This window comes from Dromiciops gliroides, chromosome 5, assembly GCF_019393635.1.
Source record: "Dromiciops gliroides isolate mDroGli1 chromosome 5, mDroGli1.pri, whole genome shotgun sequence".
NCBI classification, from domain to species: Eukaryota; Metazoa; Chordata; class Mammalia; order Microbiotheria; family Microbiotheriidae; genus Dromiciops; species Dromiciops gliroides.
In genome coordinates, this window is record NC_057865.1 from 210376137 (window position 1) to 210398619 (window position 22483).

The 22483-nt window shown below is 36.7% G+C and overlaps 1 protein-coding gene across 3 annotated transcripts in view; it reads left to right on the forward strand.

The window, feature by feature from the left end:
- The window catches only part of SINHCAF (SIN3-HDAC complex associated factor), a 34606-nt gene extending 16776 nt beyond the window's left edge, over positions 1-17830 (forward strand). For all 3 annotated transcript variants that reach the window (XM_043967120.1, XM_043967121.1, XM_043967122.1), the window contains exons 2-6: positions 10331-10478; positions 12759-12858; positions 13756-13882; positions 15187-15337; positions 15684-17830. In XM_043967120.1, coding sequence (XP_043823055.1) covers positions 10351-10478; positions 12759-12858; positions 13756-13882; positions 15187-15337; positions 15684-15846 — 669 coding nt within the window. In that variant the 5' untranslated portion in view covers positions 10331-10350 and the 3' untranslated portion in view covers positions 15847-17830. The remainder of the gene's footprint in view (positions 1-10330; positions 10479-12758; positions 12859-13755; positions 13883-15186; positions 15338-15683) is intronic.
- The last annotated feature ends 4653 nt before the right edge of the window (positions 17831-22483 follow it).

Sequence of the window (22483 nt, forward strand, 5' to 3'; positions counted from 1 at the left end):
TCTCACCAGACTGTGAGCCTAGTTCCAGATGACACTGGTGCTTTAGCTGATTCAGAAGCTCTGGGGGTCTCCTTCTCTGGTGAGGCCTTCCTGGGACTGGATCTGTGTCAGGGTGACTGTGGGGTTGGGCTGGACTCCTGTATCAGCACAGCAGCTCCCTCCTTCTGACCTTCCATGCCGTTCCTGGTTAGAAGATGATTTCAGCACATTCTTCTGTGAGTTTTGCTGCCCCAGGCATTTTCCTATGGAGTTACTTGGATGTTTTTTGGAGCGATTGTGTCATGAGTTCGAAAGCTCACTGTCTTTCCAATGCCATCTTGGCTCCACCCCAGAACATAGTCATTATTCTTAACTGAGCTTTTTTGTTCCTTACATTTCACCTCTGCTGCAGTAATTAACTCCTTATTTCTTGGCTTTCAAAAACTTTGACCATCTGACTGCTGATTGTTTTTCTGACCTTATTTCAGTATCCCCTTGCACATATTCTCCTGGCAACTGGACTATTAGCCATTCCTTAGTTTAATAACTTTGCTTCGCATATGCCTGGAAGAGACTACCCTTCCCCCTCCCTTACTCTGCCTTTAGACTTCCAAGTTCTCTGACCTAATTTTTTTTACTATCATTCATCTCTATACCAATACCCTCAAGGTGATCATGTGATCCCCTCCACTCCCCTGTCTCTTACCTAACCTATTTTGATGTCTTTTTTCCTGTATTCTTTTAATTTTATAACTTGTATTATTAGTTTCTTATTGACACCTGACAAACTCTATGCCTTCCCCATTTGTAAATTCCCTAAGAACTGGGACTTGCTGCTTTTTCCCCCATCTTTTTCTGCAGTACTTCATGTAGGGCGCCTCATATAACTGTTGAATTTGTTAACATCTAGCTTTGATTATAGCATATATACATACTTATTAACATTGCAATAACCCTGTGAAATAAGGTACTACATACAGTTATTATTGTCCTTAGTTGATTGATGAGGAAACGTGAGATTCTGAGTTTACTGTAAGTATAGTAGCTGACCTTGATGCCATTTTCATCCTCATTGAAGGTGTCTAACTAATATCATGAAAACATCATGCATGGGAAAAAGCACCCAGTCCAGTTTCACTCCATTGGTGACTGGGAAAGCATTAGAGCATCATCCAGAACCTGGAGGAAACCTGGAGACTGAGGTGGTGGTGGGCCTGCCAGTTCAGAATGTTTTATATGTATGTTAGTACTGAATTGCTTATTAGCTTTTTTATCCAGTATCTGGGGTGGGTGCTTCCAAAAATACTTAGAAAACAAAAAGCACATGTGTAAATAATAGTAACTCTCCATCCTGACCATTTTAGGTCTCAGCATGAGAAAAATGAATCAAGCTTTTATTAACTACCTATTATGTCTCTAAAGGAGGTGCATTTCAATTGATCTTTGAAGGAAATTAGAAACCCTCAAGAGGTAAAATATAACCATACAGAGGTGGTATACAGTCTAATGCCAGATAAGGTGGGATGTGTTAAAGGCTAAAATTCTAGCTAGTCTGTCTAAAATATCCAATGAGTGGTTGCCAATAAATTATAAGCTTTAGCAAGAGTTAGGCTTTTAAGCATTTATTAAGGAGAATAAGAATTTGGTAGAGAGAGAGAGAAAGGCCTACATTCATCTAGCTATTAAAGGGAGAGCACATTTCTAGCTCCACTCTCCACCAGAGTCCCAAGGAAAGAGACCCAGTCATAGCACTAGGTTCCTCCCTTCTTCCTCCCACAAGCAGACATCACTTCCTGACGCCAAAGAAAAGACTCCTGGTCTTGCCCTCAAAGACCTAAACTTCATCGCGGAGCTTTTCTACAATAAGTCTCCAGCAGGTGGCGTCATTCCAATCATTACAGATGTCCTGTGTGAGGAAAGGATTCTAACAATGAGACCTTAAAGAAGGGATGTTTCATGCTTTTGAAACTCTTTTTGGGGGTCTTTGCTTCTAGGAGTGGCTCATACTTTAAGGCACAAGTAATGAATGGGTATTTGGGTTTTCTGGTGGCTCATAGGGTCCCACCTTAGAGCTTCAGAGAATTTTAATGATAAGAAAGTTTGTTTGCAATTGGAATACAACATAAAAAGATTTTCTCCAACTTCTGGATCCAAGACCACAGTGACTAAGTGGATTCCAGTAGAATTGTAATAATAGGTTCTGATAACTCTTCATCTCCTTTGTGCTTTCTTGGTGTTGTTTGCCTCTTCTTTCCCACTATCTGTCTCTTGAGATTTGGTACCAACTTCAGAAATATTTGCTTTTAAAATGGCAACTCTGGAATGCCTAAATACCTTGTGACTGAAGGGATAGATTTCTCTTAATAATGAAATCTTAGGCATTGGAAGAGCTGGAAGAGAGTGGGGGGGGAGGTGTTAGATATAATTTGAGAAATGAAGTAGGTTTCTCCCCTTCTCCCATTGCCACAGGCTATAGAGATTGTTTTCCTAAATGTTAAACTGGAGTGTAAAAGTACTCTGATAGGTGAAGGAATAATGAAATCCTCAGTACTCTTAACAAAAGTAATAGTAAAGTTCTGGGCATAGGAGACAGGCATTTTTAAGCACTTACTATGTGCCAGGCCTTGAGCTAAGTACTTTACAAATATTACCTCATTTAGTCATCACAACAGCCCTGGGAAGTGGTGGGTTCTATTATTGTCCCCATTTTACAATTGAGGAAAATCGAGGCAGGCAGTGATTAAATGACTTACCCAGTGTCACATAGTGAGTGTGTCTGAGGCCACACTTGATCCACTGTACCATCTAGGTGCTACATCTCAGCATTAATGTTACTGTGTTGTTAACTTAGGGAAAGTTTGTTTTTAAAAAACTCCTTTGTAGGAAATTTAGTACATTTATTCTTTAATGCCCTATGCCCAAAAGTTTCTTGATTAAGAAAAAAGCCTACTTTAAACCATTGGTCTTAAACAGATTCAATGTAGTCCAGATTTAGATCTTTCCTCTTTGGTTTACTCTCCATGTATTCACATTTTGGGTTTTTGTGTTGTTGATATGCAGTTAATTCTTTTTCTTTATCTCACTATGTCATTCTTTATAGCTTATAGAATTTATATTTAAAATAATGCTTAAGCCACCTTCCTAATTTTATGGAGATTCCTATGTGGTCCATAACTGAGATTGCTAGGCCTGAATTCAAGTGCATACTGCTGGGTGGCCCTGGGTAAGTCACTTCAATTCTCCATGCAACTAAGTTGTCTAAGGCAACTCCAAAGCTGAAGAAGTTTCCTCCCCAGGGAATTTCCCTATACTTATGAAATCACAGCTCTAACTTATTACCTGAAAATAAAAAACAAAATCAGTAATTGTTTATTTTTAAACATTACATTTTTTAATTAGTTTTTTCTCTGTTTTATCTCTGATTTTCAGTTTACCCTTCAGCAATCCCATGTGCTTTAAGTATTAGCTATAGCAATGAACTTTAAATTGGTTATTGACTCCAGACAGGAAATAAAGTTTTATATCTTAATATCACCTATTTTACAGGGTTATAAGGATCAAATGAAATATAATGTAAAAGGCTTTACTGCTGTATAAATGTTGATGGTGGGGCAGGGGTCATGGGGGTAAGGTACATGTTTGTCCTGAACTGGCATTTATGCTATGGTCTATCTTGTTTATTATATACAATCTATAAAATGTTTTTTGGCACCAAAGACTCTAACAGTAGTTAATAGCATTGGGGTGATGATTGTTTAAAAAAATGCTTCCTAAGTTTTTTCTTCCAGTTGCTCCCTGAGTCCAAATATAAATCCAGGATCCAATGTAAAATCTTCTGTTTGACTATTAAAGCCTTTCATAAGCATTACAGTCTTGTACCTTCATTCCCCTTTTCTTTGATGCAGTGACTGGCTGTCCTCCATGCTTGTAATTCTCCACCTCTTGGCATCTCTGCATCAGCTGAAGTCCCACCTCTGCAAGAAACCTTTCCCTGTCCTCCTTAATCTTAGTGCTTTTGCTCTGAGACTGCTCCCAGTTTATCCTGTCTATTTGTGCATAATTGTTTACATGTTCTCTCTCCCCTTAGAGTGTAATCTCTTTGAAAACAGGCACTGTTTTTACCTTTCTTGTTCTCTCCAGCACTTAGCACAGTGTACATAGCACATAGAAGGCGCTACTTGACAGGACTTGAAAAGAAGGTATAACTTTCCTGTTCTTTCTCTCACACACTGATGGGATTGTATAGGAGCATCATCTGTTACCATTCATCAGTTAGGAAGCAGATGGCACTAGCTTCTTTCTTTTGAAACACAGCTAGACTGGAAGGTAATGCCCATGAGAATTGAATCAAAAACTACAAGAAAATATATTTAAAATGACAGTCTCCAGGTTCATACCAGACAGAAGAATAAAAAGACCTGATTTCAGAAACAATTTGTGTTCTGGACTTTTATCCAGAGATCAAGCATTTATTTATATACTAGGATTCAATGTATCTTATGAAAATGCTGGTAGGTAATCTCTCAGGATCCCCAACATGAAACCCATGTGCATTGTCTATAGAGAGTCCCACCTCCTTTTCAAGTAAGGAAATTATATGCTCAGAAGAAATAGAATAGGTTGGTTAAGTAGCAGGTTGCTCACTTAGGATTGTTTATAATCTGTATATAATCATTTCTATTTGACTGTCTCCCTCTATACTCTGGAAAGAGAATAGCCATGGGGGTAGAATACTGTTTGAAACTGTCTCATCTCTTCTCCACTCTGCCCTCAGCTCCATCCCATACCCCACCCCACCCCACCTACATACTTTGTTCATCTCTGGTAGACAAGAATTTTTGTGACAGGAAAGAAATTAACATAGCTACTATTAAAAGTATCCTATTTGCACAGGAAAGCTCTTTGCCTAGGTTTAGGAAAGAAAAGGTTATCCCCAGTTAAAGGATGCTGTAAAGGAGAATTGTGTGCAGTGTGTCTAAAATTTATAATTTATTTACTCATTTCCCAATTGATGGGTAGTACCTTAGTTTCCAGGATTCTGCTATAACAACAACAAAACTGCTATATTTTTGTATTGTGTGAGTCTTTCCTCCCTTTATTTTGATTTCTTTAGGATATGAGCCTCGTAGTGATATTGCTGGGCCAAATAGTATGTACAGTTGACTAACTTTGGGGGCAGAGTTTCAAATTAAATAAAATACTAAGAGTGGATAAAGCACTGGCCCTGGATTCAGGAGGACCTGAGTTCAAATCCAGCCTCAGACACTTGACACTAGCTATGTGACGCTGGGCAAGTCACTTAACCCTCATTGCCCCACCGAAAAATAAAATAAATTAAAATATTAGGAAGGAGATTGCACCAACATATTATGAAGATCCTACACTGTGACCAGGATAGATTTAAACCAGAAATGCAGGACTGCTTCAATATTAGGACAACTATAAACATAATAGTTGGAGAAATACTCATGGGTAGACCAAACCAAACCAATAAAATAAAAATTGGCAGGAATACAGTGACTTTTAGTCTTATCTATTCTATTGTTTATCTTGTATATAATTCCTTTTTTCATCATTTCCATTGATGGGCTAGGTCTTTTGCTCTTCTAAATTAATTTTCTTATTTTGTCACTATTAAGTATTCCTTTGGTAGTTTTATTGGTATAGCACTAAATCTTTTAAATAACTTTTAGCATTGTCACTGTTACTATATTGGCATGCCAATCCATGAACACTGAATATTTTTCCAGCTATTTATATTTTTTAAAATTTGGAACATTTTGTAATTGTACAAATGTTCTTTGGTAGATTGGTTCCCAAATGTTTAATGCATTTTGTAGATATTTAAAATGAGACTTCCTTTTCTTTTTCTTTTTTTTTTGGGGGGGGGGCAGTACAATGAAGGTTAAGTGACTTGCCCAGGGTAACACAGCTAGTAAGTGTCAAGTGTCTGAGGCCTGATTTGAACTCAGGTCCTCCTGGATCCAGGGCTGGTGCTTTATGCACTGTGCCACCTAGCTGCCCCCCTGAGACTTGTTTTTCTATTATTGCCTCCTGAAATTTGTTGCTTCATATAGATATGATGTTGATTGTTTTATTTTGTAGCTTGCAACATTTCTGAAGCTCTTAATTGTCTAAATTAGTTTCTTGTCTGATTTCCTAGGTTTTTCTAAGTAAATCATAAGGTTCCCAAATAGAAATAGCTTTTTGTTTGCCCATCTTTGTGATTTTACTTCTCTTATCACTATTGCTAGCATTTCTAAAATTAAATCAAATAATAGCAGGAAAGGGAGAGATCATTCTATTTTTTAATAAAAACAAATTTTCTCTCCATTTCCCTTTTCTCTCTTCCCCATCAAACAAAAGGGGGAAAAAACCACAAACAAATCTTATGATGACTCTGCACAGTTAAGCAAAAACAAATGTCTGCATTGTACCCTGAGTTCATCCATCACTTTTTTTGTCTGGAGCTGAGTATGAATAGCATACGTCGTCATGGATCTTCAGGAATCATGTTTAGTCATTGTATTAATCAGAGTTAATCAAAGTTGGTTGTATTTACAGTGCTGTTATATTATAAATTGTTCTCCTGTCTCTGCTCAGTTTCTCTCTCAATTCATGTTTTCTCCAGATTCTTTGAAACCTTCTTTTTTATCATTTCTTATAACTTGCTATCCCATAAATTTTTATTTTTATTTTTTTTTGCAGGGCAGTGAGGGTTAAGTGACTTGCCCAGGGTCAGACAGCTAGTAAGTGTCAAGTATCTGAGGTCAGATTTGAACTCAGGTACTCCTGAATCCAGGGCTGGTGCTCTATCCACTGCGCCACCTAGCTGCCCCCTTTTTTGTTCATATTTAACTGTTTTTCTTCTAATTATAGCTGCAGTATAGCTGCACTGAATTTGTGCAAAGCTTGTTAATTAAAACTGGCTATTTTATCTTTAATGATTCTGTTTTTTGTTTGTTTTTTGTCATGAACTTTTATGTTAGCCCTAGATCCATACTTCTCCCTCCAATTTGTTGGTGTTTGTGAGATGATATTATGATGTTTATGATATCCAGCTCATGTGTCCATTTGGAGCTTATTTGGTACGTGGTGTGGACTATAGGTCTAAACCATATTTCGATCATATTGTTGAACAGTTTTCCAAGCAGTCATTGTCAAATAGTGAGTTTTTACCTTTAGCTCGGTTCTTGGGAGTTTATCAGTAGGTTGCTAGGTTTGTTTACTTCTGTATGATATGTAGCTAATATATTCCGTTGATTTAGCTCTTGTAGTATAGTTTGAAATCTGATAATGCCAGGTTCCCTTCCTTTGCACTTTTGTTTTTTTCATTATTTCACTTACACATCTCAACCTTTTGTTTTTTGTTTTGTTTTGTTTTTAGTGAGGCAATTGGGGTTAAGTGACTTGCCCAGGGTCACACAGCTAGTAAGTGTTAAGTGTCTGAGGCCCGATTTGAACCCAGGTACTCCTGACTCCAGGGCCCGTGCTCTATCCACTGCGCTACCTAGCTGCCCCAACCTTTTGTTTTTCTTGATGAATTTTCTTACTGTTTTTTGCTAGCTCTGTAAAATAATCTTCTTGGTAAGTTTGGTATAAATAATAAAGAAATTAATTTAGGTCATATTATTATTTTTATTATATTGGCTCAATCTATCCACAAGCAGCTAATATTTCTCCAATTATTCAAGTCTGTTTTTCCGTCTGTAAACGGTTTTGTGGTTGTATTCATATTCTTGTCTCTGTCTCTTCCTGCTGGGTTTAGTTGGTAATATACAGAAATGCAAATGGTTTGTGTGAGTTTATTTTATATCCTCAACTTTGCTTGCTGTTCACTTTTTTAATACAATCCTGCATTCCTGGTATAAATCCAACCTGGTCATAATGTATATTCTTTGTGATATGTTGTTGTAGCTTCTTTGCTAATAGTTCAACTTAAGATATTTTCATCAGATGTGAATTAGGGATATTAATCATTGGTTTTTTTCCTCTATTTCAGTACTCCATGGTTTACATATTATGACCATTTCGTAACATGGAAGGAATTTAATAGGAACATTTCTTTTCTTATTTTTGCAGTTTTACATAATAATTAGAATTGCTCTCTAATATTTTTTTTTATTATTTTATCCACTGTGCCACCTAGTTGCCCCCACTCTCTAATATTTGATAGAATTCCCCTATAAATCTTCCATCCATTCTTGTATTCCTCATGGCCAAATCTCGCTCTCGCTCTAGCTCTCGCTCTTCCCCTCCCCCCCCTTGTGGCTTTTTTTTTAGTTGATGTAGAATTATTCTACTGGGTTTACCTTTGTTTGTGCTTCTCTAGACCAGTAGTAATTCTTCGTTTTGTTTGGTATCTTCAGTTTACTCATGTCTACAGCATCAGTTCCTGGTTTGGGACTTTGTGCTGTGGTTACACCCTGCCACTAGCTTTGATGTGTATCCACACTCAGAACTTTGGTTTGTTTCTAGCTCCCCTGCATCATCTCAGATCAGAGCACCTGGAAGGCTTTCCTGCAGTGCTTTCTCCCATTGCCTACAGGATTTTTGTTCAGTTCCAATCTGACTGAAGGCACTAACTACTGTTTCTCTTTGGATTTCTTGATCATTATTCAATTTGATGTTCCTTTTAGATCTTTTCTTGGGGGAGTTGCACTCCAATGACTTTTCACCTTGCCATCTTAACCAGAAGTATGTTGTTTTCGTTCACACTTCCCCCACCCTAATTCTCCCACTCTGAGACATAGCCAGGTTCAAGAGGAAAAAATGCAGGATTTAGAGTCAAAGGAAATGATTTCTAATCTCTGCACTGCCATTTATTACTTACATGACCTTGGACAAGTTATTCTTCCATAAAGTTAGGATTCTGGATTAATTAGACTTTTAAGTCCCTTTTAGTTCTGAGCCAGCACTTTTTTCTTACCAATCCTTTATTTATACATTTGCCAAAATAATTATACTAATTCACAGTTCTATACCCCAGTTCAGAAAACTTCCACTGGTCCCCATTGCTTATAGAGTAGTCTGGAATTTAAATCTTTCCACATTTTGACTCCATCATAGCTCCTGAATAGTCTTTATCCTTAATCTTCACCAGCCCTATATTTTGATTGAACTGGCCTTCTAGTTATTCTGATTTCTTTGCTTTTTACCTACTCGGTGCTTTTGTTTTTCCTTGCCTATAAATTTGTTTCCTCTGAAATAAATTTGTGAAATAGTCACACAAACATAGAATGCGTGAGGAACAGATGAATGGTGGATTGTTCTAATTCTTTATTTGGTTTAACATGAGTAAAACTTAAACCTGGGTTTTTCTTAATCTTTACAAACTCTTCAATCCTTTCAATTCAGTGAAGAACTTGCCAGCTTAGAATTTCCCATTTATCATTTTTAAAATCACTTAAATTTTCCCAGAATGCACATCGGTATATTGATCTAGAGTCTACCTTGCTGTAGAGAAAAATACCCAATCTCTAATAATGGTTATAATAGGCAGTATCTGAAAACTATTAAGAATGAGCTCATTATTGTAAGTTGCTATTAAAAAGATATCTAGGCCTATTTTAAAGGTTACTTTGCTTTTGACTCTAATTCAAGTTTTTTAGGACATATTCATCCAGAAGAATGGGAGATTCAGAATCAAAACATCTGGGTTGAATCCAGGCTAAGTACTTAATATACCTATCACTTTGTGAGCAAGTCACTTACTTCAATGGGTCAGCATTCTGATATGTATAAAATACAAGGATTAAACTAGATAAACGCTAAGGTACCTTCCAGCTTTAACCCTATGGTTTTGTGTATCGTCATTTTGTTAAAAAATCTTTTGTCCTTTTATGTGACACCTACTCTGCCTTTGTTTGTGGGAAAAGTGAAGTAATGAAGACATACCTTAAATATCCTCAAGTGACTTGTCATTGGACTGGTAATGGATTCCCATCAGAGTCATCTGTGTTTAAGAATTATAACAGGGAATAGAATGCTTTCCATCCTCCCCTCCCACTCTTGACATCCATTGGTTCTCTGTAACTTAGCTCAAATGCTACCTGCTGCAGGAAGCCTTCTTTGTCCCTCCAGCCATTTGACCCCTCCTCTCAGGTTATTTTCCTTCTACTCAGGATGTGTTGTACACACAGTTATTAGTAGGTCTCACCCTTGGGGGGGGGCTCTTTTTGCCATTTTTTGCCTTTTTATGCACAATATATAGCACATTGTAAGCACTTTAAATGCTTTTTGATATTTGAGAATATGTCAGTCCAGTGACAAGTTAATTTGTTCTTCCCGTCTGAGCATCTGCCTCTTACATACCTTGACAGAGCTATGTGAATTCCTGTTTGCTTTACAGGCTATTGCCAAGAAGACAAAATGTTTGGTTTCCACAAACCAAAGATGTACAGAAGTATAGAGGGTTGCTGTATTTGCAGAGCCAAGTCCTCCAGTTCTCGTTTCACTGACAGTAAACGCTATGAGAAGGATTTCCAGAGTTGCTTTGGGTAAGATCATCTGACAATGAATGACTGTTTGCAAATTTCTAATACATCAATAAAACCGCAGCAGTGAACTGAAAAATTGTAAGCACTAGAAGTGCTAAATAATTAACCATTTGAAAAGGTGTAGAAAGGGGTTTTAAAGCTCTGGACTCCTAAAGTGTCAAGAGTCTTCCTACTTTTTCAAATGGATAATAATCATTTAATAATCATTTCTATAGGATTTTTCTACTCTCCCATTTAATCCTCACTGTCAGAGTTTGAGAGAGATACTCAAGATCATTGGATAGGTGACTTGCCCTCATGCAAGTAGTGTTGAATGTTAGAATGTAAGATTCAAATTCATATTCCTTTTATTGTTTTGGTTTTGGTTTTGAATGTAACAGAATGGTATTAAAAATGCTGCATAGCTTGAATTTTGTTGTTTTCCAATTGTATCCAACTCTTCATGACCCCACTTGGGGTTTTCTTGGCAGAAATACAGGAGTGGTTTTCCATTTCCTTCTGTAACTCATTTTGCAGATGAGGAAACTGAGGTAGGCTAGGTTACATGACTTGGTTAGGGTCAAACAGCTAGTAAATGTCTGAGGCCAGATTTGAAGATGTCTTTCCTGACTTTAGGCCCAGCGATCTATCTACTGAGCCACCTCGCTGCCCATAGACTTTATATGAGGTTACTCATTTCATAATGATGTCACCAGTGGATTTTAACCCAAACAAACAAAATACAATCCCACCAAGATGTTATTGGGTTCCTAGAGATGTGAATGCTCTCCACTTTGATTGGTGAATAGAAGATAATGGTTCTTAGGAAGACCTATGAGGGTCACTAGACAAGCAAGGGGCATAAATGTGGTGATGGGGAGCAACCCATAATAGGTAGATCTTCTGGATCAAACCATAATTTTCATGAGCTACGATAGCCAAAAATATTCACCATATGATCAAAAGGTTGGTCCCTGGACTGATATTACAAGCCAGAGGGTTTCACACTCTGTGTTTGGTTTGATTAGCATTAGTGGAAGAAGTACTGACATCAAAGAAATCAAAGATCTTCAAAGTTTTAAGTATTTATTTTAACAGTATAGTTCCAGCTGTCATGTTAGTAATTAGTTTCATGAATTTGTTCCTTAACATAAGATTTACCATTTATTGTTTAAGCCATAGTTGGACTAACTTGGGAATTGCTAAAACAGCATTTCTTAAATTGGTGTAGAGCCCTGGTATTCTGTATTTCATGCATTCTAATAGAGTTCAATGAGAAGATTTTTATTCTGGTAATATTGCCTCCCCTCTCTATTAAATTTGGAGTCAGATTAGGTAAAGTAACTTTTCTGTATTTTAAAAAAACCAAACACCTGGATTTTCTCTCTCTGCCCAGTTGTTCCTCTCCCATACCTAATCACCCACTTCCCAGAGCTATTCTGTTCTTCCTGGACCAGCACTTGTGGATTGTGTCTCCAGCCCCTAAAGTGTTCAGTAGCCAAATGAGTTTAGGAAGCACTGAGCTAGTGGATTTTTTTGTTTATCCTGAACAGAGCCAGGCTTAGTGGCTTTTCTCTCACTTCTTTGTTTCATTGTATAAACTTTTCCCTGCCTCTCCATTCCTCTCTCAACCAGCATACATTAAAATAGAGACAGAAATAAGTTTCTCAAAAAGGTTGGAATAAAGTAGGTTCATTCACCTAGGATTATGTAAATTTACCATTATTTTTTCTATATTTTCTCTTCATAGCCCCTGCCTGTTTTTTTTTTATCATTTTGTTTTAATTAGGCTTATGTGAAATTTTATATATGAATTATTTTAATCCTTTATAAAACCATAGGTAAAATTAATTGGCAGCAGACATGTTTTGAATATTTTCTACCTGAATCTCAGTGATATTTTTATTATTTTCTTATTTTTTAAAACTTCATTTTATAATTGCTAAAATCCAGATTATATTATAGACCAGTGGTGTCAGACTGAAATAGAAATGTATCCCTGCAGGTCACATTAAATTAGAAAGCCACAAATTAACATCTGTATTGTTTTTATTTATTATGTTAAACATTGCCCAGTCCCATTTGAATCTGATTTGGGCTACACTTGGTAGTTGGCCACAGGTTGATATCTGTTGTAGGCTTTCCAAAATGTTTATTAAATGTGAATTCTAGAAATATAAACTCTAGGGAAAAGAAAGTAGAAATTGTTTGAAGTTACAATTAAAGGGGATACATATAGACTGTCCTTTAATAAATGTTTTTACAGTCTTAAAGAAGTGTTCTTTTTTTCCCCATTATCAGGTTGCATGAGACTCGTTCAGGAGACATCTGTAATGCCTGTGTACTTCTGGTGAAAAGATGGAAAAAGCTACCAGCAGGATCAAAAAAAAACTGGAATCATGTTAGTTCCTTTCCTTCTCCTAAGTTATTCTTTTACTGTCCTACAGAGTGATGCTATTGTAGCTTGTTTTATTTCCTTCTTATATAGCTCTTATAAATTGTAGAACAGTCTTAAAATGTTAAAAAAAAAAACAAAAAACTTTTAAAATAAGGAGAAGCTTTGTTTACTGCCTCTATTCACCATCACCCTTAATTACTCAGGGGAGACATGGTATATTGTTGTCACTGTATTTTGCTAGCTATTCCACAATTGGACATGAATTGTGCTGGTTTTTAAAATAAATAAATAAATATACACACACACATATACATATATATGATATCTCTATTCTGGCATTCAGAATTTCTCTTTTCTTGAGGCAGGTTAATTGGACTTGACATTTGAAAGCAATGCTTTTTCCCAATAAGTCATTGTTTGGGGAATATTAAATATAAGAAATTAATATTATGGCTCAGAACAATAGAGTATCAGTTCTCATATTTGTACCAAGCATCTTCAGAACAACATAGTAGTTGACAATCAACATGCATTTCTAAAGTCACAGAGATGGTAAGCATCAAAGGTGGAATCATTGACCCAGGCACCTCTGACTTTTCTCAATAACCTATTGTTCATCATCCATATTTATCCAAACTCATTTTGCACTTGTTTAGATTTTAGGTCTTCAGAAACCTTTATTAATTACTATGGAAAGTCCTTTGTAGAAATATCATGTGACTGGTAGCATTGCTTGGCTCATAAACAATAAAAGTTAATTTTGTGCTCAGGTGTATACTCAGATTTGGGAGCCATGCATTTAGGTTCTTACACTCACTTTCCTGAATATGTGGGACAGAACTCTACAAGAATAAGGAGCCCCTTTTAAAGATGTTCGTAAAAAGACCATTTTCTTTTCAGGTGGTAGATGCAAGGGCTGGACCCAGTTTAAAGACTACATTAAAGCCAAAGAAAGTGAAAACTCTTTCTGGAAGTAGAATAAAGAGCAACCAGATTAACAAATTGCAAAAGGAATTCAAACGCCACAGTAAGTTTGAAATTGATGAATTACTCTTTTACTGTAATCTATTGAACTTATTGGTATCCAAAGATGGAAGAGAAAATATTTTACTTATGAAACTTGATGCCTATGCATTTATTCTTGATTTGTATATAGTTTGTGTTTTATCACCTATGTATTAATTCTTTATATTCACAAGTATCAGTCCCCACTGTGTGCTGAATATGGTAGGAGATAAATAAAGCATTTATGTAAATAACTAATACAAGAGAGACTATGCTAAGTGCTCTGAGAGTTAAGAAAAGGGAAAGATGACTATTCAGATTTTGAAATATGGGTATTGCATGTGACTGAGGGCCTTCTTAGAAGTAACAGTTAGGTGGGAAAATGCAGGATGCCTGTGACTGGAATATGTGCTATGAGATACATGAATCCCCAATCCCTACTCTCTCTACCCTCCACTCTTTCGAGCAGATTTATTTTAGAAATTATTCTGGCCACATTATGAAGGGTAGCTGGGACAGGTGTCCTTCTTTCCTTTCAGAACACTAGCTCAGATCCTGCTTCTTTGATACTTCTATTTGGAAAGAAGCTAGTATCTCATTTGTGTTAATATACATTATTTCAGATGAAGTAGCAAAGCCAGGTATTAATTTTACAGTACAGCTAAGACAACAGGTTCCATGTTCGTGTGTGGCAAGCTGAGGCTTAGTCAGATAGATCTCTGTGGTTCCCCTTTTGCCATAAAACAGCAGTACACCCTAAAGTCCAACCTAGGTAGCTGGTCATGGGGAGAATGGCTTTTCCTACACTTCTTTCTCCTACACAAGCTGCTCAGTACCCTTGTTACTAAGAGTAGTGGTGTACCCTTCCCTAATCCTGGTCACTAAGGGTTTTCCTTCTGAAGGTGTAATTCCCTGGAGAATCTCAAATGTAAGAACTCATAGGACAGCGTGCCAAACCATCTTTAGTGGAGGTAGAGGACTGAATTGCACAAATGAAAGTGCTCCTTGGATGAAGGTATGAGGAAAGAATGCAGCATTCTAGATTTCTTAGATAAAATGTAAAAGCAAACCTGGATATTTTGGAAGTTAAATGTTTATCACAGTCAATGGTTTGTTTATTGTGTTAGCAAACAAGTGAGAATGGATGGGGTGTTGGTTAGGATAATTTCTTGGCTACGAGCATCTTATGAAATATTTTTTTTCTGTTTGTTTGTAATGAAATTGTTACCGTGCCAACTTCCTCACAGTGTTTATAGTGAAATTATGCACCCTTGTTCTTTGTTTATGGCACTGTTCTCTAATTGTCACTTTTCCCTCTCTTTATAGATTCTGATGCTCATAGCACCACCTCAAGTGCCTCCCCAGCTCAGTCCCCTTGTTACAGTAATCAGTCTGATGATGGCTCAGATATGGAGATTGGCTCTGGGTCTAGCAGAACACCAGTTTTTTCCTTTTTAGATCTCACATACTGGAAAAGGTAAAGAGCCATGTGAAATATCTATCTCGGTTCTGTATCATAAGCCACTGTTTCCTACTTTTTTTTGCAACAACGCAACTTTTGGCTAATAGCTGAAGTTTATATAGGAATCATGAGTAAAATAGAAATTTGAGATTTTGTGGTTTTCAGTTTGAAAAAAAGTAAAACAAAAATTTAGGACTATTATAACCCTTTACTTAGCTGATCAATACTGCTGAAGGAATCTCCTGAATTGTAATGAGACTGGGATCTTGTGGGCTTATGGTGCTAGTTATTGGCAAATTGTCCTGTATGCATATGTTCCCAGATTAATTATGATTTTGGGTGTGTTTTTTTTCCCCTGCAGACAGAAAGTATGCTGTGGAATTATCTACAAAGGGCGTTTTGGGGAAGTTCTAATAGACACACATCTATTCAAACCCTGTTGTGGAAATAAGAAAGCAGCTGCAGAAAAACCAGAGGAGCAGGGACCAGAATCTTTGCCTGTCTCCAATCAGGAGGAATGGTGACTCTAATGTTTCTCAAAAAGGGGGACTGAGAATTAGTATAGGAAAGGCAACAAAATGACCCTCTTTCTTTCACTTGGACACTTGCTATCCTGCCAAAAGACAATTTCTAGAATGGTTATAAGTGGGTATGGTTTATTTTCATTTTTTTTCCACTTCTGCAAGCTCTGAAGCCAGTGTCTATCTTACTAAAAAGATTGTACATAATATTTAAGATGCTCCGTATTTGATAGGAAAGCTGAATGCTGCTGTAAAGTGCTCTTTGAGGTTTTTTTTTAATCCCTTCTTAATGAACATTGAGGGGGGTGTAGAGGGCAGGAGTGGAATTTTTGTATATTCAACAATATGTAGTTTGGTCTTTCTCCATTGAAAAACAGTGATCAGGCATTTTTAAGTGAGTGGTAACATTTGTTTTCCTTTGTGAAAGCAAATGTGACAGATCAGTGAGAGGCATTGGAAAACAATTTGGAAATGCAACAGTCTTGCAAAGGTTATGATGATTCAAACCTGTACTACTGAGCGATTAAGCAGGACAGACTGTACCTTCTAGTGCAGTTACCTTGGAGGAGTTAGCATTCTTTAACTTTAGGACAGAGAGAGACCTTCTTATGTGTATTGCTTCCTCCCTCTCTTAGTAGTTGAAGAAAATAGTAATTTATATGGAATTGCTAAAAATAAAGCCAAGGGTCTTCCTGGAGATGTAGCAAGTCTTTGGGAAAAATTACTAGGCTCTTATTCTTCCTATATCTTACTATGGAGGCATCACTGCATGGGTAGAGAATACACTGTATATATTGATTATTAAAAGTAGTGATCCACCTTAATTAAACAATTATGCATATCTGCAGGATTGTGCAAAACACAAGGGTTAATGCTTCTGGGCACATTTCCTAGGGAATTTCACATCTGTAAATAATTGACATTTTTCTTCTATATTATATATAACTCTTGTCTATAGGTTGCTTAGTGACTACATCAAAGACCTGCATGATTCAGTTTTAGCTCTGGATTATTTCAGTTGACCTTTGTGAAGGTTTCACCTACATAGGTGGGCATTTAACTTGTTTTAACCTCTTGGGATATACTGCAGTGCACTGCTACAAGTTTGTCTTTTTTTTTTTAATTAATGTTTAATATTAACTTCCACTAGGAAGGAAAAGGTGTTGGGATATAAAATGGGTTTGGTTTTTATTTCTAATTCAAGCTTTGCAAACATTGCATTGTTAAGGATAAAATAAATGCTGCACATGATGTTCTTCAGTTCAAAATGGTTTCAAGAAAAACATTTCCTGTTTGAATCTACTGCATGTTCATCATACTGACAAAAATTTCTTTATGAGAGTGTTCCAAATTTTGAGGGTAAATTCACCATGTTCTACCAAATCAGTGCAGAAAGTGAAGATAAAGGAGTGTTTTGTTTATCTTGTACCATGATGTGGTGCTTATTTTTAAGACTGGATTTTGTAAGTTTGATAGTGTAAACGACATAAGAATGAGGAGTGAGCCATTTTTACAGGCCCCCTATAGTTTTTTAGATTTCCACCATTAGTCAATACACTCCTCCTTTTGGAGAAAAGTATACATACTTCATACTCTCCATGCACATTACTGTATGACAAAGTGGATAGATTATCTGTGTGGAGTTACAGTATTTGAAGTGCATGCATGAGTCCTAGCCATTGTCATTTTCTTCCTGAGTTATTTTGAAATGGGTTTTTTTGTACATTTTTAATGGCTGCAGTATGGTAGAATATACTATAATATAGATCATCTCTACTTCTGTATTTATTTATTTATTGCTGAACCTCAACCACAGTCATCTTCACCCTCCTCCACCTATTCCTTTGCCTATAGGATGTAATGTATGTAGTCATGCACTTTGTATTAATGTATTAGAAACCTTCCAATCTGTTTTGTACTTTTTATACTGTTCATATACTTATAATCAAAACTTTTCCTAGGATATTGAATAAATTTAGTCTTATTTAGAAAACACAACAAACAATGTTCTTGGTCTTCAAAGTATATCAAGCTATAGGAGAAATACAAAATTTGAAATAGACTTTATGAAGAATGTTGAATTGAATGGGGCCGTGACTTTGTTTTAAGTCACTGTATCTGGCATTGTTTGCACCATTATGCCAATTGTCCTCTCGGTACCTAGAGGAAGCAGGTATGTATCATCTTTTCTTTTAAGTGTTGTCATAACTTATTTTATTGATAGGGGAATTGAAGCACAGAAAAGTTAAATGACTTGATCAGTTCACATAGATACTGAGTGATAATAGGCCAGGATTCAGACTTAGTTCTCCTGAGTCATAGACTCAGTTTATTGGAAGTTCCTTCTGCTATACAGAGTTGGAAGGAAACTTAGCAGTTCAGCTGGTCCAACCTGAACCTGCACAAGAATCCCCATAATAGCACACCTAAGTTCATTAAGCCTTTGCTTAAGACCTCTAGTGAGAAGGACCCCATTACTTAGCTACAGTATTTTAAGCAAGTCACTTAACCGTTCTCAGTTTTCTCCTCTGTAAAATGAGAGTAATAGATGAATTAAGTGATTTCTAAGGCCTTCCAAACTTAGATTCCATCAGTAATTTTGTAAAGGATAGCTTTTGATTTAGAAAGCACTGGAGTGCTGTGAAACAGGTACTCACAGCAGAAACAAGGATTTACTGCTAAGTCCTCAGTGAAAACCACCTGTTCTGTTTGCTTACAGCAGTTTCCTAATACTCTAGACTTGGTGGGATAGTATTCTGAGCATCAGCAATGTATCATCGATTAGGGATTTTGTTCACTTTTTCTGCAAAAACAAACTAAAGATTTTTTTCTACAAACACTATCTCCTATATGGAGCTGGGTTACTTAGCAAATGCGTAGCACTCTGACTATGAACCCCATTATTATATCTCTCACACAAGGGTCCTTGCATTAAAACCATACTGCTGGCTTTCACTTCTGCCTAGTGGGTTGGAGAGCATTTATTTTCAAGGTTTTCTGTTTTCCTCTTCTCAGAAGGAAAGAATGTTTATTCAGTTCAGAACAGCATTTCTTTTTGTTCACCTAAGCAAAGCAGAATGGTTCTCAACATTCTCTCAGTTTTAAGAACAGGAGATCTTATGAGGAAGAGTAGTTAGCATGTTTTTATGCAGCTGTAGTAGCAGGAGCAGCAGCAGCAGCAGCAAACATTTCTATAGGGCTTGCCATGTGCCTGACACTGTCTAAGTGCTTTGTAATGATTATTTCATTTGATCCTCACAACAACCCTGTGAGGTGGTTGCTGTTGTTATCCTCATTTTACAGTTGAGGAAACTGAGGCAAACAGGTGAAGTAGGGTCCCATAGCTAGTACATTTTTTTTTTTTTGGTGAGGCAATTGGGGTTAAGTGACTTGCCTAGAGTCACACAGTAAGTGTTAAGTGTCTGAGGCCAGATCCGAACTCAGGTCCTCCTGACTCCAGGGCTGGTGCTCTATCCACTGCGCCATTTAGCTGCCCTGCTAGTACATTTCTGAAGCTTTCATGAAGTCTTCTGACTTCAACATTATAGCTACATTTGTGAGTAATCAGTGGCTGAGAAATAAATTTCATGATCTTTGAAGAGTTACTGGTAGATTGAAAACTGGGACCTTGAGAGTTTAAAATTATTATGTATAACTTCTTTATGCAAGACAAGCATGGGATGATAGTCCCAGAGAGGCAGGGTGGTTTGGTGGGAGAAGCCTTAACTCTGGAATCAGAGGAACTGGACTCAGATTTATTTTCTGAAACTTACTGCCTTTGTGACCTTGGGCAAGACACTTAACCTCCCAGGGCCTTGATTTCCTGACATATTAAAATGATGGGGTTGGACCATGGACTCTGAGGTCTCTTCCAGCTTTATATCTATGGTAATTTAAATTTACACTTTAGTCTTATGTTTAATTGGGAATCCATACTTATTTTTTAATTGGAAATGATTTTCCTTTTATTAATTTGTTGCGGGGAGAGGGAGATGTATCTCCACCTAAAAATAAATGGGCAAAAATTGAGTAGAGACGGGGAGGTATGGTAGGGGTTTTAAATGCCAGGCCAAAATCTTCGCCAAATAAACCCAGTTTATGTGGATCCAAAAGGGATAGCAATTGGATATGTCTTATAGCCTTTCCTGTATCTCAGAAATAAGCGCAAAAGCCAAATTTTTATGAAGATTTTAATTATTTTGATGAGGTTAAAAAGTATTACACATATATCTACATGGTATTCCAGGAAAGTGAATGAGGGAGAAAGAAAAGAAGAGAAGTTTATAAAGTCAGTTCCCATGGAACTAGAAGTTTTTTGCCTTATAAAATTTTCAGGTTATGGTGTTGCTTCACGACTGTCCACAAGGTGGTACTATTTTCACACATTACTGAACATGTTTTCTTAGGAAGATCTTTTTTTCCCTCTTGATTTAAAATTTCAACCAATTTTCCTTATTTTTCACATACACTTTAGAAAGACATACTTGGAATTTTTAAAGAATCAGCATTTTGTCCCTTTTGTCCCATGGTCACTTACATCTCAGACTTAACAAAAGTGAAATTAACCACTCAATTCATGGAATCTTAGAGGTTATGGGGACCTTATATTCTGTATAAATGAAAGCATTTTATTTAAGGAGATATAAGCAGGGAAAGGCAACATTTCATTGTTTGGATCACTTTGTTAGGAAATCATTCTCTGTGTTCTGTGTTCGTAAGTCTTATCCTTCTATATGACACCCCTCCAAATATTTGAAGATTTCTGTCATTAAAATTGTTAGTACCCTGGTTTTCTCATCTGTTAAACAGAAGATTGATTATCCTAAATGATCGCTAAGGTTCCTTCTAGCTGCAGAAATATTTTTGGTTTGTTTCATCCCCGAACAAAACACAAGTTTCTCCAACTATTTCTCACATAAATTTCAAGGCCTTTCACACCTTCCTCATCCATACCTGAGTTTTTCAGTGTCTCCTAAAATGTGGCACCCAAAATGATTGTTCTATATAGGGTGTGACCAAAGTACAGCAGCAACTAGGTGGTTCAGTGTTGTTGACTGTAGAGTCAAGACCTTGCACAGCCTTCCCTCACTTAAATCCAGTTCAGTACAAGCATGGCATCACCTTGATGTCATGGTCCTCAAACAACAATGATGACCAAAGTACACTAGGGCTGTATATTACATATTTATTAATGCAGTGCCTGGGATTGTATTAACTTTTTTTCAGTCAATTAAAATCCTTAAATATTTTTTTTTTGAGAACTAAGATAGTTCTCCCCTCCCTATACTTACACAGTTGACTTTTCGAAAATTCAAGCTCAAATTTTTGTTTTCACACTCTTAGTTTTATCATAACTTTTGCATCTTGGATTCTTATTTTGTTATCCAACACAATAGCTCTCCTTCCTAGCACTGTTAACCCACAAAATTGCTAACTATGCCTTCATCTAAGTCATTTAGTTGTTCTTTGAGTTCATGAAATTGTTAAATGGGGCAGGGATTAGGACAGAACCATTTATTTATTTTGTTTGTTTTCTTTTAAAGGAAACAATTACTTATTCAGTGGCGACTGTTGCAAAAAAAAAAAGGTGATGTATACAGGCTAATTGGGGGAGTGAGACATGCACATAAAAAGCAGGGTACAGATCACTTGGGGTGACTGAATGAATTATGCTATCCATATGCAATGGAATACTATTGTTCGGTAAGAAATTTAAAAAGGGACAGTTTCAAGGAGACAGGAAGATTTGCGTGAATTGATACAGAATGAGAATTGAGCAAAACAAGGCATATTATTTACACAATAACAAAGCCAACCATGATTTCAGTTGTTTTTTTTTTACAGTTTTTTTTTTTTAATACACGTAGGGGGCAGCTAGGTGGTGTAGTGGATAGAGCACAGGACCTGGATTCAGAAGACCTGAGTTCAAATCCAGCCTCAGACACTTGACACTTACTAGCTGTGTGACCCTGGGCAAGTCACTTAACCCCCACTACCCAGCCCCCCGCCCCCCAAAAATACATGTAAAGATAATTTTTAACATTTTAAAAATAAAACTTTGAGATTCAAATCTCCCTTGCTCCCTTCCCTCTCCTGGCCCCAAGCCATAGGTTATATATGTGCAGTCATGAGAAACATATTTCTGTGTAAGTCATATGAAAAAAATAAATAGAACAAAAAAAACCCCACAGAAAATAATATGCTTTGATCTGCATTCAGACTCCATCAGTACTTTTCTCTGGATGTGGATAGCATTTTCCAACATGAGTCCTTTGGAATTGTATTGCTGAGAAGAGCTAAGTCAATCATAGTTCATTATCACAGTTTGCTGTTCCTGTGTACAATGTTCTCCCTCAGAATCATTTCTTTAGCTACTTCCCTCCTGGCTGACACAATTCATTAACCAGTACTCTCTGGATAAGGTCACTTAACCAGTTAAGTTGGATTCTTTATCTAACATAAATTTCTATTTGTTGTGTGTGTGTTTCTGTATACCACTTCCCGTCTCCTAAATGGGGGTAGCTATGGAGGTATGCCATTTAGGGTAGAATAATGTTATAAGGCAATATCATATTCTGTATAAATGTAAGGATTTAAAGGGATTTAAAGTTTATGGAAGATGGTGCTCTTAAGAAGAGCT